This window comes from Microcebus murinus, chromosome 16 (assembly GCF_040939455.1).
Source record: "Microcebus murinus isolate Inina chromosome 16, M.murinus_Inina_mat1.0, whole genome shotgun sequence".
Taxonomy (NCBI): Eukaryota; Metazoa; Chordata; class Mammalia; order Primates; family Cheirogaleidae; genus Microcebus; species Microcebus murinus.
Window position 1 is genome coordinate 14,006,925 of NC_134119.1, and position 13,235 is coordinate 14,020,159.

Consider the following 13,235-nt stretch of genomic DNA (forward strand, 5'->3'; position numbering starts at 1 on the left):
AACCTTCACAAGGTGCTTCTGACACACACTCAAGTGTGAGAACCTCTGACCCAGGAGAGAACCAGGAGACATCAATGGCACGCGCTACAGGTCTTGTCACCATTTGCCAGATAAGGAAACAGAAGCAAAGGGGTGAAAGTGACTCTCCCAAGGTCACGCAGACAATAGGTGGCAGACACGGGTCTTTTGTCTCGTCTCTCCAGACCATGGCACAGAAGTAAGCAGCACTAGCATTTGGGCTCTACACAGGGGGTGAGAATTAGGTCCCAAAGCTTCCCTCTCCCCCACCACGACTTTGCTCGGCTTTCTAAACCAAAGGCCTCCACCTGGTCCATCCAAATGGTCCTTGAAGCTCCTCTGGGAAGCCTGCCAAGCCAGGTGCCCCTCTCTTGGCTCCCAGCTGCCCCCACGGCCTCCCTCGGGACAAGGCCTCCCCACCCCCACCCTCTAGCCAGCAGGACATGTTGGGGGAATCCAAAGCAGCTTCTTGCCTGGGAAAGGTTGAGACCCCTGGCTAAATCTGAGCATGGGCCTTTGTGCCGGGGCTTTGCCTGGCACCTTGCATTGCTCTTCCTTCCCCTCCGTGTCCTCCCACCTCCCTCCCCTCCCCTCCCCTCCCCTCTGCTCCCACTCCATCTGCCGCTCCTCCTGGCTAGGCTCCCCCTCAGTTGGCACAGCAGGAAAAGAGAACAGGATGGTTTATTTTTATCCTGAGATACTGCTGGGGGGAAGGGGGTACCATCTGACCGAGAAGCGGCAGCTCCTGTAGCAGTGGAGAGGTCAGAGGCGGTGGGAGACCCCGTATCTCCCTGGGAAGGAGCTACAGATGTCAGTACCAGACAGCAGGCAGATCTGGGAGAAGTTCAGGACCAAGAGCGGGGAGCTCTGAGCATGGCACCACTGGGCACCACTGTGTGACCAGAGGCAGGTCACTTCCCCTCTCCGGGCCTCAGCTTCCCCTTCTGTGAGAGACGGAGGGATGCAGGCCCTGCCTGCCCCAGAAGGCTGTTTTGGGGAACATGCATCAAATGGGGAGAACACTTTGCAGACTTGACACCAAATGTTAGCACACGTGGAAACCACCCTGGAGGAGCATCAGGCTGGGGACACTCTTATTTGTCCTCAGAAAGTGCCCTAATTCTGTGAGCCTGACAGCAAGTTAAACAGCTCGTGTCACCCAGCATGTCCACCCTTGTTCCTTTTACATGTCTGATGATTTTTTAATTACATAAGCATTATGTGAATTCACTCTCCTTTTAGAAAAAAAAATGAAGCATTATAAGAAACCCAAATCTCCCTTTAACCAACCCTCTCCCAGACCCTTCTTCCCCACCCCAGACGTCACCACTCTTTGAGTTGTGGATTTTCTGCGTATCCTCTCAGAACCTTTGTTACATTTATATATAGGGTGTATATTATATGCATACATATATCCATAGATAACATATCATACATCAAAGTGTAGTACTTTGCCAAAATGTCCCATACCCATCATTCTGCAACATGTTGTTTTTTTTTCACTTGACAGTGTTCTTGAGATCCTGTTGTATAAATATATTACAATTTGAATTAGCCAGTCCCCTGCTAGTGGACAGTTAAGAGGCTTCCAGTTGTAAACTATCACAAACAATGTTGCAATGGACAATCTGTGCATATGTCTTCCTGGGAACAGGGAAGCCACCAAGACACATCTCTGGACACTGATCCGATCTGCTGGGTTGGAGGGTGTGGTGGCTATTACTCTGTCACCCCACCACCGCCACCAAAGTTTTGCCTCCGTCTTCAAAAGCAAGCTGGAGCCTGGCTGGGCTCCAGGCCTGGGACAAGAGATTCTCCAAGGTGAACTGTTGGTGTGTCTGGTGCTAGGGTTTCTGTCTCGGCCGCAGGGGTGCAGGCAGAGGGGGACTGTGCCCGGTCAGTGCTGGCCCCTCGCTCTTGCACTGTGGCAGCCCCAGGCTCTCTGGCAGGGTGCCCACGCTGCCACGCCGCTGAGCACACACAGGTCACTGTCTCTCCTGCACTGAGATCCGGCTTTCTTTGCCATCCTCCTGGGTGACCGGCTGGCACCCGTGCAGGGTTTCTTGCACTGGAGCGGCAGGGTTGGGGCCAGGAGGATCCTCCACATAAACTGTCTCCTGGGGATCCTGCAACACAGCCTCGGGGTGAAGGGCCTGGGGAGCCAAGGTGTGAGGTTACCCCGACAGCAGGGCCAGCCGCGCCTCTGAGGAGCCCCTGGCTGGGAAGCGGATCCCTGCCCAGCCCTTTCCCCTTCCCCACAGGCTGCATCAGCGTCGAATCCTTGGGTGCCTCCTGCCCCCTGCTGGCCACACCAAGGGTGACAAGGAGTTTCCAGAGGGGGAGCCAGTGGGTTCAGGGAGCTGTCCTCTTGCTATCACCCTGCTGACCCAGCACCAGCACCCAAAGATGTGGCTCTCCACGTGCTCAGTGCCAGGAGGTGTGAAGAACAGCCAGGGTTAGGCTTTGCCAGTGGTGCCAGGGCAGCTCGGTGGGGAGGCGACAAAGCCTGGCACTGAGGGAGTGGACAGAAAGAGCCAAGGCCGGAGCATGGGGGCGTGGGAGCGAGAGTAGCCAGTCCTGCTGCCACCCCAGTGGCCCCAGGGACAGACCCAGAATCAGTTTTCCTGCCCCATAGGCAGCAATGTGTCAACCTTTCTTCCCAGTTTGCCAAAAACTCTGTCCCCATTCCCAGGGTGACCTACCTTAACCTTCGGCTTCTTGACCACCTTTCCTACAGAAAGAAAGGATGGAAAGTTGGGGAGGCCAGACCAGGAAACAGGTTACCCCCCTGCCCAGCACCTCCCCGCCTGGGGACTCACTGATGTAGACAGACACCAAGAGGACGACGGCACACAGGGCCCCCAGCGTGATGGGGATCAACACCCAGGCTCTCGGCCGTTCCCAGTGACCTGGAGAAGTGGAGACTTCAGCGTGATACCCCCAGCCGTCCCCTGTGCCCAGCGCTGCCCTCCCTCGCCAGACTGTAAAATCCAATGTGCAAGCTCATCGACATCAGGGTGGCCCTTGGGGAAACATGGCTGGCAGATGTCTCTGCACTTTTTTTTTTTTTTATGTTTTGAAATATTTGCCAACATTTTAAAATTGGGAGATTCCATATTTAAAAATCTGGATATCTGGATTCTCTTACAAATTGGGAAGCTTGAGCCCCAGTGGGCAGCCTCCCCACCTGGTCACCACGCTGAGCAGCGGTAGCTGTCCCTGCCTGCACGCCACACTCCCCACCACCCCTACTCATCTCTGACTGTTGCTTGTCTTACAGAAGAGCAGAGAGGGAAAGCAAAGTGCCTTATACCTAAGACTCTACTCTAAGTGAGTAAATGAAGAGAAGACCAAGAGGCAGGCAGGGATTAGGGTGTGGCGAGGAATACAATTGCTTCTGGACAAAATTTAAGGGAACACCAAAAAACTCTGTAATCAAGATAAGAGCTAAAACCGCCTGGTGGCTCATGCCTGTAATCCCAGCACTCTGGGAGGCCAAGGCGGGTGGATCACTCACAGTCAGGAGTTTGAAACCAGCCTGAGCAAGAGCGAGACCCTGTCTCTACTAAAAATAGAAAGAAATTAATTGGACAACTAAAAATATACAGAAAAAAATTTAGCTGGGCTTGGTGGCACATGCTAGTAATCTCAGCTACTCAGGAGGCTGAGACAGAAGGATTGCTGGAGCCCAGGAGTTTGAGGTTGCTGTGAGCTAGGCTGACGCCATGGCACTGTAGCTCAGGCAACAGAGTGAGACTTTGTCTCAAAAAAAAAAAAAAAAAGCTATTTTAATACCATATTTTGAAAATCAGCAGGAGGATACCAACTCAGCAAACTACAGCCTGTAGTCCAGCTGCCTGCTTTTTAAATAAAGTTTTATTGGAACCAGGGCCAGGATTAGGCAAGTGAGACAGGGTTGTGCAAATGCTGGGTTGGATTCTGTTGAAAATTATTGAAATTTTTACTTTTTTGTTCATCACAGATGTTTTGCATTAATTTTGATTAATCACTGCAATTGATCACTGCAATTTTATGGCACCCCCATAAATATTGTGCCTGGAGGAAGTGTCTAGCTCACTTCACTCTAGTCCCAGCCTTGCCAAGAGGAAAGTAAATTTTAAAAGAAAGCAAAGAGAATGTGTTTCTTTTACCCCTGACCCTTTTCACTCCTTATCATGACCTGCCTAGTCCCCGTAGTTATCTGAGTTCGTGACCTGCGCTGTAGGCCAACTTTCTCATTCTAAAATCAGAACTGAAGCTGAGAGGGGACAACATCACACCGTGCTAGGACCTGAAGTGCAGGGTAGCATAATAGCATTTATGGAGTGCCTCCAAAGTGCAAGAACCTATGCCAGGCACTTACACCAACCCACCAAGGGAGGTGCTATTATCCCATTTTACAGATAAAGAAACTGAGGCTCAGAGAGGAAAAGTAACTTGCCCAGGCTCCCAAGATAAATGGCAGAGCTAGGATGCCTCCCCCTCTCATTTTACCTCCCCTTCCCCTTTCCCCACCCAGTGTTTCTTTGTGCCTCAGTCTCCCCCTTGAGTTCCCACCTCCCTAGACGGCTGCCAGGGCCCATTGTCCAGGACTCACCACAAACAGTATCAGCTTTGTCAGTTCCTGCCTGTAGCTCGATCAGGTTTTGGGTCTCACACCTATCCACAGACACATGCACACACACACACACACACAGAAAGAGATATTCAGTTTCCCCAACCATAAGATTTCCAACCCTGGAGGGAGGCAGTCTACAATCAGCAAGCCCAGGTTCACTGGCATGCCTTATGTACAACGTCCTATGCTGGGTATTATAGGAATGACACAGACTCTGTTCTTACAGAACTCATAAGTGCAGAGAAAAGATTATTGCACATCTTGAAGAAGTATTAGTGGTACACAGGAGAGTCTATAATGAGTGCCAAGCTTTGTGATATAGGCTAAAGTGAAACGGGAGCTGTTCATTGGAGACAGGGACCGTAATGGCTGGAATGCTGAGATGGTGAGTTCAGCTTAAGACGGGGTTTCTCAACTTTGGCAGCAGAGCCATTCGGGCTGGATCATTCTTTGCTGAGGATGTTTAGCAGCAGCCCTGGCCTCTACCCACCAGATGCCAGCAGCATCCCCCTCCCCAGCTGCAATGACCAAAATGTGTCAGACGTTACCAAGTGTTCCACAGGGAAAAAAACTGCCCCACATTAAGAGCCTCTGGTTTAAGGGTCTTCCAGAAAGACTGCCCTGTGGAAGTAGGATCTGAGGGATGGCGAATTTGGACCAACAGTGCATTCTAGCTAGGCAGGACAACGCGATATGAGGGACACCGGGCAGGTGGCATGTAGGACGGTGTTGGGGCACTATGAAGACTGAGCCTCTAGAACCACATTGCTGATAATCAGGCATGAAGGCCTTGACTGGATACGGCTGGCGGGTCTCATCCGCCAGATGACTTAACCAGTTAGAGCATTCAGCCCGCCAGAGAGCCCAGAGGAGAAATGACAGACGAGTGGCCAGCCAGGAAGCAGAGCAGGAGGCCAGACAGGAGATGCTGGAGACCTGGTCCAGGGTGACCCCAGGAGTCAGGGGGAATGGGCAGAGAAGGATGTTGCCCAGGAAAAACCATCTAAGGTGGGGGAAAGTGAGAGAAGTTTTGGAGAAAGCACACTTTAGTTTTCCATAAGAGAAGTGTTCAAGAGTTTACCACACACTTTGATGTGTCTATCCCAAGCCTTGTGAGATGAAGGTCACTCCCATTTTCCAGATGAGGACACCGAGGCTCAGAGAGGTGAGGGTCACACACTTACTGAGCGGCAGTCAGATTCTAAGCCAGTGTGCTGATTCCACTCCACCACGGCTCCCTCCATTTATCAGTCAACATCTATCAGTAAAAATGTATTGAGCAGGCAAGCACAGTGACTCACACCTGTAATCCCAGCACTTGGGGCCAAGCCAAGGCAGGAGGATTGCTTGAGGCCAAGAGTTCCAGACCAGCCTGAGCAACATAGCAACACCCCATCTCTACAAAAATGTTTTTAAATTAGCCAGGTGTGGTGGTTTATGCCTATAGGCCTAGCTACTCAGGAGGCTGAAGTGGGAGGATCGCTTAGCCCAAGAGTTCAAGGTTGCAATGAGGTATGATCAGCCCACTGCACTCCAGCCTAGGTGACAGAGTATCTTGAAAAACAAAAACAAAAACATTGGCCAGGCACAGTGGCTCACACCTGTAATCCTCGCACTCTGGAAGGCTGAGATGGGAGGATTGTTTGAGGTCAGTTTGAGACCAGTTTGAGCAAGAATCAGATACCCATTTCTACCAAAATTAGAAAAATTAGCCAGGCTTCATGACACGTGCCTATAGTCCCAGCTACTTGAGAGGCTGAGGCAGGAGGATCACTTGAGCCCAGGAGTTTGAGGTTGCAGTGAGCTACGATGACGCCACTGCACTCTACCTGGGGTGACAGAGTGAGACTCTATATCAAAAAAAAAAAAATTTGATTGAGCACCTGTGATACATCAGACACTGTTTTAGGCATAGGGGATGTATCAATGGAAGTGGAGGAAAAAAATGGCCAAGTCTCTACATTTAATGAATTTGCAATCTGCCAGGGAAAGGCAGACAGTTAACAAAGTGTATATGGTATGCCAGTATTTATGTAAAAAGTAAAGGGAAGGAGAATATGTATGTTTGTGGGCATGTATTTATTTTTTGTTTGCATGTGTGTATTATAGAATCTCTGGAAGGATACGCAAGGAACAGTGGCTGCCTCCAGGGTGGAGAACTGGGAGCTGAGGGGCAGGACTGAAAGGGGGACATCACTGTGGGCCCTTTCATGTTTTTTGTCCCATATGCCTGTGTTTCCCAGTTTTAAAAATCAAATGCCAAAAGTTAGTGGGGTGTGTGTTTAAGGTGCTCTAGGCAGAAGGGTTTGACGCAAGAGAATGAACAGTGTGTTCCGGGGCCTGCAGGTAGCAGGATGCAATGCCATGCAGGGAGGAGATCAGGAAATGCAGCTGGAAGGTCAAATGGCATGCTAAGGAGTCTGGGTTTTTTCATCCTGAAGGCAACAGAGAGCCATGAAGCATTTCAAACAGAGGGGTGCCATGATCCGAAAGGCAATGTAGAACACTTGCTTTGGCAAGGGGATGGAGAACCAGCTGAAGGGGAGAGGTTGGAGGCAGGGAGGCCGGTGAGGAGGCAAAGGCATCACCCAGACCACAGTGATGAGGCCCAGCTGAAAGTGATGACAGTGTAGACAGTGAGGAGACGGACACCCAAACACTTAAAGGGCCAGATGGACAGGACCTGGTGACTGGTTTGGATTAGAGGGGAGCAAGGGAGGCCCAGGGGTGAGTCCCCAAAGCTGCAGGGGTGCCTTTCACACAAGGTGACGGGAGTACGGGGTGAGCCCTCCTGGGATGTGCAGAGCTTGAGGTGCCTGTGAGCCGCCGGGTGGAGGGGAACACTCAGCAGCTGGATATGACAGTCTGGGACCCAGGAGGCAGAGCTAGACAGCAGACGCTGATTGGGAGACAGGTGGGAGTGGAGCCACGGGTGTGGGTGAGACGGCACAGGGGAGGCTGGCAAAGGCAGAGACAGCACAGGATTGCCCAGAACAAAGCCCTAGAAAACCAGGTGAGGAACAGGAAAGAGGAGGAAGGCCGAGGAGTAGCAGAAGGAGAATGAAGAGGAGTGTCCCAACACCCCCAAGATGGGACAGGCTCATGAAGATTGAGAGCTCAGCAGTATCTACAACCACCAAGAGACAGCAGGGGAGAAAGATGCTGAAATGTGCCCAGCAGGCCGATCGTGAGGCCACTCTATAGACGTTTCACAAGTGCACGAGTGTGCGTGGACCTGGGGGAGCAGAGACTGCCCCGTGGAGTGGCTGGAGAGAGTGCAGGCAGGTCCATGCCACTGCTGGGGCAGGAAGCACAAGGGATGAGTCCCCATACCTTGTCCAACGGCGACACTCTTCGAAAGCAGATGACACGTTGGAGAAGAAGCCGACTGCGCAGGGTTCGCAGATGGTGTCAGAAATGCCTGTACCTGGAGCGGGTGGGGAGGGGAACGCTAACCATCACAGTGGACACTTGTCCGGCTCTCAAGGGAGCCAGTGGACAAGCAGGACAGGAAGAGCTCGTGCCCTGAGCACCCCTTCCCAGATGGCTGTGGCCCCCAGGAGATTTCTCCCGACGCCCCAAAAGGCAGATACCCACGGCGGGCCGGGGCATGGAAAAGGTCCCCTTTCCTGCTCGCTCTAGCAGGGATGCCGATGTAGGCTGGAGTCTCGCTTCCTCTGCCCCTGGGGCTAAGTGCACCCTGCCCAGCCCCTCACCTTTGACCCTAGGCTCATCGGTCCTGTCTCCAGAGCTGACTCCCTGGACGGTCCACTCACCCATCCGCTTGACGCCAAAGCCAGGGGAGCAGGAGCTGTGGGGGGCGCAGCTCTCGCAGGCCTCGCCGGTGCAGTGCAGGCCTTCCTCGCAGGTGCAGGTGGTGTCCGTGACTGTGCTGCCCTGCCTCTGCACCCGGAGCCCTAGATCTGAGCAGAGACAGGCCGGAAGGATGGGAACTCCATGCTGGGCCACACTCAGAGCCCCGCTCCCCACCCTACCTGCCCTTTTTCCCTTAGACCCTCTTCCAAGTAGAGATGGCAATCGAATTATTAATATCTAACAGCCAGTACAACCCAGATGCCAACCAATCAGAACAGACCCTGGCTACATAAAATCAGAATGGCTGCACTGTCAGCAACATCGGCTGGAATATGAGCCTGGCTCCCAAATGCCCCTTTCCCAGCAGCCCACGCACTGTGGTCGCAGTGTTTGTGCTGGTAGCAGTATCTCTCGCTGTTCCAGGTGTCTAGGAATTCGCCATTACCGCAAGGCCGGCATTTTGTGTCACTGACATCTGTGCACTCCTCCACCAGTTTCTCTCCTGGAAAACATCAGGAAATGAGGCAGCTCTGGCTGATTCAATGAGTCAGACGCTTATCCCGGAATGATCAGGCCAGGTTTAGAGTGGGGGGTTCAAGGTGAAAGTCTCCGACCCTTCGTCATATGATGGGAAAGATGGAAGGGACAGGAACCCTAATCTAGGGTAGACAGAGGTTTACCTGGTAGAGAGGGAACCCAGAACATTCTGACAGCAAGGCAGGGATGGGACACGGGTCATTTCAGACTCGAGATTACAGGTAATACATGGGGTCTGCACCTGCCAGCAATCCAAGAGGGGTCCCACTGCGGGGCTGGAGGGTTGGCATCTCACCTGGCTGGCACAAAGAACAGCACTGACTGTTTAGTAGGTACTTTTGTCCTCCGCATGTAGTGTGTAGTTCTGGGTGGACCTAAAAACAGAATTGTGCAATTTGAAGAGAGCTTGAAATCTCCACTGTGGCCTCCTGGGCAGAAAAGTAAAAGTCAGCAAGGACAGAGGCTGCAACTGAAGTGGAAGTCCAAAGCAGAAAATGGAGCCTGCATGTGACTTGGAGTTTGTTTATAACTAAACTGCCAAATGAGCTGATCACAAACACGCCCAGAGAATCATTCTGGCATTTTACAAAGCAACGGCACTGGAACGCACGCCATTCTCTCAAGTGGACAGATATGCCTTTTGGTTGGGCTCCCCACTCTTCCTCTTCCCAAATTCCCAGCGGGACATGAGGACTCCAGTGCCTCCCCTGGCATCCTGAGGCTGGCTGGCTTCAGCTGCTCCCAGTCCTGGACGGGGCTATATTTAGCACTCGGCCTCTTCCTCCCATTCTTCTGCTCCTCTTCCTTCCCGGCTCCAAGCCCCATTTTCTCCCTCCAGCTCCTCATCATCTGCTCACCCAGCCCCTCCCTCATACAATGCTAGGACCGTGAAGCTGGAAGGGTAAACTCCCTCTCTTTCATTTTCCAGATGGCTAAGAGACTGACCACCAGAGAGGCGGGGTCATTTGCCCAGGGTCTCACGGTGACAAATTCCGAATGAGAACTCAGGTCCTTCTCTCCATCAACTTGTGTTTTACCTACACCACTTTTACTACATCTGTGTACCACCCATGCTATCAATTACTACTTGTTAATTTAAATACATTTATTTTCAATGTAAACCTTATTTCATTGCCATGAGAGAAGAACCAGTATAACCTCTCATAAATAAAAGGTAACCTTAAAAATAAATTCAAAGCAAACAAAGCAGTGTTATTAAACCCCAGCTGGTTGCTTTGCTTGCTGTGGGCCCTCCATCCCAGGCCTGCTCTTGATTTTTGTTTTAAAAGGAGGATTAGCAAGACTTTGAGAGGCATTATCTAGAGTCTACCTCCAGAGACCTCTTCCTTGATAAAAATGGGAAGGATTTTTAAAAGAACTGTAAAGTGAGCCTGCGTTTAGTTCTCTATGCACGTACTCCCTAAAATCACCCTACACTTTGAGAACAGCCAGGGAAAAGAGCATGGTTTTGAGAGTCAGACAGCTTTAGGCTCTAGTCTTGACTTTGTAACACGTCATGTTGCTTCTCTTAGCTTCAGTTTCCTCAACTCTAAAATGCAAGTACTAATGCTTGTCCTGCAGGTTAGGTTGTGACAATGGAAAAGAATATAAATATATGTATGTGGCCTGGCACAGTGTCTAGAACATAGGAGATGCTCACTGAATGGCAGTTTCACTCATCACACACATGTGCCTGCTTGGATGCCCAGCACCCTGGCTCACTGTCCAGGATCCCACCCAACTGGTAGCTGTCACTCAACCTGAGGATCCGAACAAATTATTTACAGAACTGTGTCTTAACCTAAGCGAGGAAAGAAGTAGAAGGCTACTGTCCCCACCAGCACATCACAAGGACCATCCTGTGAACATGGACATTCCCACTATGCTCCCAGATCATTGAAAGTCCTTGATACCGTCTTCAAACACGTGATAAGTACAGCTTCTCCTCTTAAAGTCTGCCAATCTCACTGCCCAAAACTCTGGTTCTTCGGCCACAAAGACCTCAGGACCAGGGCTCGGAGACTCTCATCCTCTGAGAGGCAGGCTCAGGAATCTGGCAGATGTAGATTCATACCCAGGTCCCACCATTACCTAGCTATGAGACTCTTGGGAAGACAATTCCCCTGACCCTCAGTTTGCACATCTGTATAATGGGGCAATGGGGAGAACTCAGACCAAGAATACATGTAGTGTTTTGCTCAGAGTCTGACACATGGGAAGCCCTCAATAAATAACCCCTGCTACTGTTGTTGTCACAGCCCAGCCTCTACTGGGAGCCAAAACTGGCGGTTATGAGGGCAGACTCTATTCCTGAGAAGACCACACTTTATTCTACCTCCTCTGGCTCTTCCTCCATCCTCCCACAAGCGCCGTCTTTGCCTCTCTCCAGCTCCACCTTCACCCTGCCTCCTTTCTCCCTAAGAGCCGCTGCTTAGGGTGAAAATGAAAGCTCTGGGACCAAAGCAGCTTCTCCATTCCCTCTCTTCCCTAGCCGCCAACCCCCGCCCCCCCAAGCCACGGGTCATTCCTGCCCAGACCTCATGCCAGAATCTACAGCCCCTGAAAGTAGGGGGAGGCCAGAGGGGCTGGATCGAGAGGGCCAGGTACTTGGGGGATTCCCAGCCTCCAGAATGAGGAACTACAAAAATACATTTCAACAAAAATTGAGTCAAGTGCGGGCTTCTGAAAATCCCGGAGATATGCTTGGCTGAGTCTCAGCCCTCCGGTGCCTGGAGACACCCCTGCTGGTCTCCTATCCCTTTCTTGAACGCTTCTTCTCTCCCAGGGGCCCCTATGTCATCTTAAATTCAGGGCATAAAGACACAGCCTTGGGGATTGCTCTGATGGCGAGGGGTTGTTAAAAGCTCCTTGCCTTCTCAATAAAAATACCTGGGCCTCTGCAGCCACCCCTTGTTCCCGCAAGATGCCCTGGAAGAAGGCAGCCCCAGCTGGCAAGAAGATGATAATCACTCACAGAGGCTGGCATTTGCCCACACGGGAAAGGGACGGAAACGGGCCAGACCCACCCCTTCCCTGGGCCCGCCTCACTCCCTGCTCCCCCACAAACCCCTACCAGTCTCCCTGTGGGCAGCCTCTGAGGCTCCCTAAACCCCAAACCCATCCGCACCGCCTAGGCACGTGTGTGCCGGCCATGCCTTCCCTAAGCGGCCTCTGTGGGCTACCTGGGACCCCAACCTGGGAGAGGCAGGCCATCTCATTTAACCAGGAACCAGGGTACTTTGCCCAGCCTCCATCCACCCTTCTGTCCCCCCAAAACCAGCCAGGAAGGTCTCCTCCCCGAAGTCTTGCTTCTCTTCCCTTCTCATTCCCCACTCTCAAATCCTGTCGGGTCGGGGCAAGAGCAACTCACGGCGGTCACCAAGCAGCCCCAGAGGACACACTGCAGACGCAGATGAACCATGGCGAGGTGGGACGAGGCGGCGGGGGACCCGGCACCCGGGCGGGGCGGCTAGTAACTCCGGTGCCCCAGCCCTGGCCCCGCCCAGGAGAGGGGCGGGGTCTTTGCGGTCCAATCGCGGCCCGCCTGCGGAGGGGGGCGGAGCCCCTTGGAAGTCACAGCGCAGGGGTTTCCCCAGGACATTCCCAGGCCTCTAATTCCCCCGGGAGTTTAGGGACGCGCGCCGCTCGGTAGGGGAGGAGGCGGGTGCCACAGGGAGCCCTTCCTCCTTGCCCCCAGGACCCACAAAGGCCAAGCCGAGGCGGGCCAGGAGCCAGCCTGCTTCCAAGAGAGCGGAGGGAGGAGAAAGAGGTCCCCGTGGGTGCTGGGGGGCCGCCATAGGGACCCCCCACGGTTCTCTCCCGCACCGCCCTACCCCCACTGCCTCCGGGAATCCTGGCAGAACCGAAAGCGTTTCCACCGTGGATAGAATGGTCTCAGGAAGTCCCCTCCCCACCACCACCCCAGAAAACGGGAAGGTCACGTTGATGCTGGGAGGCATTTCTAGGAAAAGGGGTTTCCAACTCAGTTTCACTCTCTTTCAAAGGAAATTCCCTCGTGTGGCCGCGGCGTCCCAGTTTCCCCATCCAGCCATCCAGGCACCCATGCGTCCCCACCGCGTCCCAGCTCCCACCCAGCGCCTGGAGACAGGACTTTGTTGACTGGCCCAGCCTCTTGTGGTATCACAGGACCCCCTGAGAAGGTGAGAAGGCTGGGGCCCTGTCATTCTGCAGAGACACACACATCCTGTGCCTATATGACCCCAGTCCTGGCCCCCTCGAGCCGTTT

General features: G+C 52.8%; 1 protein-coding gene across 2 annotated transcripts; it reads right to left on the reverse strand.

The window, feature by feature from the left end:
- Positions 1 to 682: 682 nt before the first annotated feature.
- CD40 (CD40 molecule) lies at positions 683 to 12,478 on the reverse strand. Of its 2 annotated transcripts, none has more exons than XM_076010901.1 (9): positions 12,360 to 12,478; positions 9,285 to 9,363; positions 8,829 to 8,954; positions 8,413 to 8,559; positions 7,970 to 8,063; positions 4,616 to 4,677; positions 2,838 to 2,927; positions 2,721 to 2,749; positions 683 to 2,144 (listed from the first exon to the last, which is right to left on the reverse strand). In XM_076010901.1, the coding sequence occupies exons 1-9, from the start codon at positions 12,408 to 12,410 to the stop codon at positions 2,004 to 2,006; spliced, it is 819 nt and encodes a 272-aa protein (XP_075867016.1). In that variant the 5' UTR covers positions 12,411 to 12,478; the 3' UTR covers positions 683 to 2,003. The 2 variants fall into 2 exon arrangements, with proteins under 2 accessions (XP_075867016.1, XP_012598472.1); XM_012743018.3 differs by having other exon boundaries at positions 683 to 2,171.
- Positions 12,479 to 13,235: the final 757 nt, after the last annotated feature.

What these genes read in the sequence shown, in the direction of transcription:
- CD40 (XM_012743018.3), bottom strand. Translation starts at nt 12,410, where the DNA reads ATGGTTCATCTGCGTCTGCAGTGTGTCCTCTGGGGCTGCTTGGTGACC. An exon ending in GGGGCTGCTTGGTGACCGCC is followed by an intron (nt 9,364 to 12,359) that starts GTGAGTTGCTCT and finishes TTCTGTTTTTAG; the next exon opens with GTCCACCCAGAACTACACAC. An exon ending in CAAAGCTGATACTGTTTGTG is followed by an intron (nt 2,928 to 4,615) that starts GTGAGTCCTGGA and finishes CCACTTCTCCAG; the next exon opens with GTCACTGGGAACGGCCGAGA.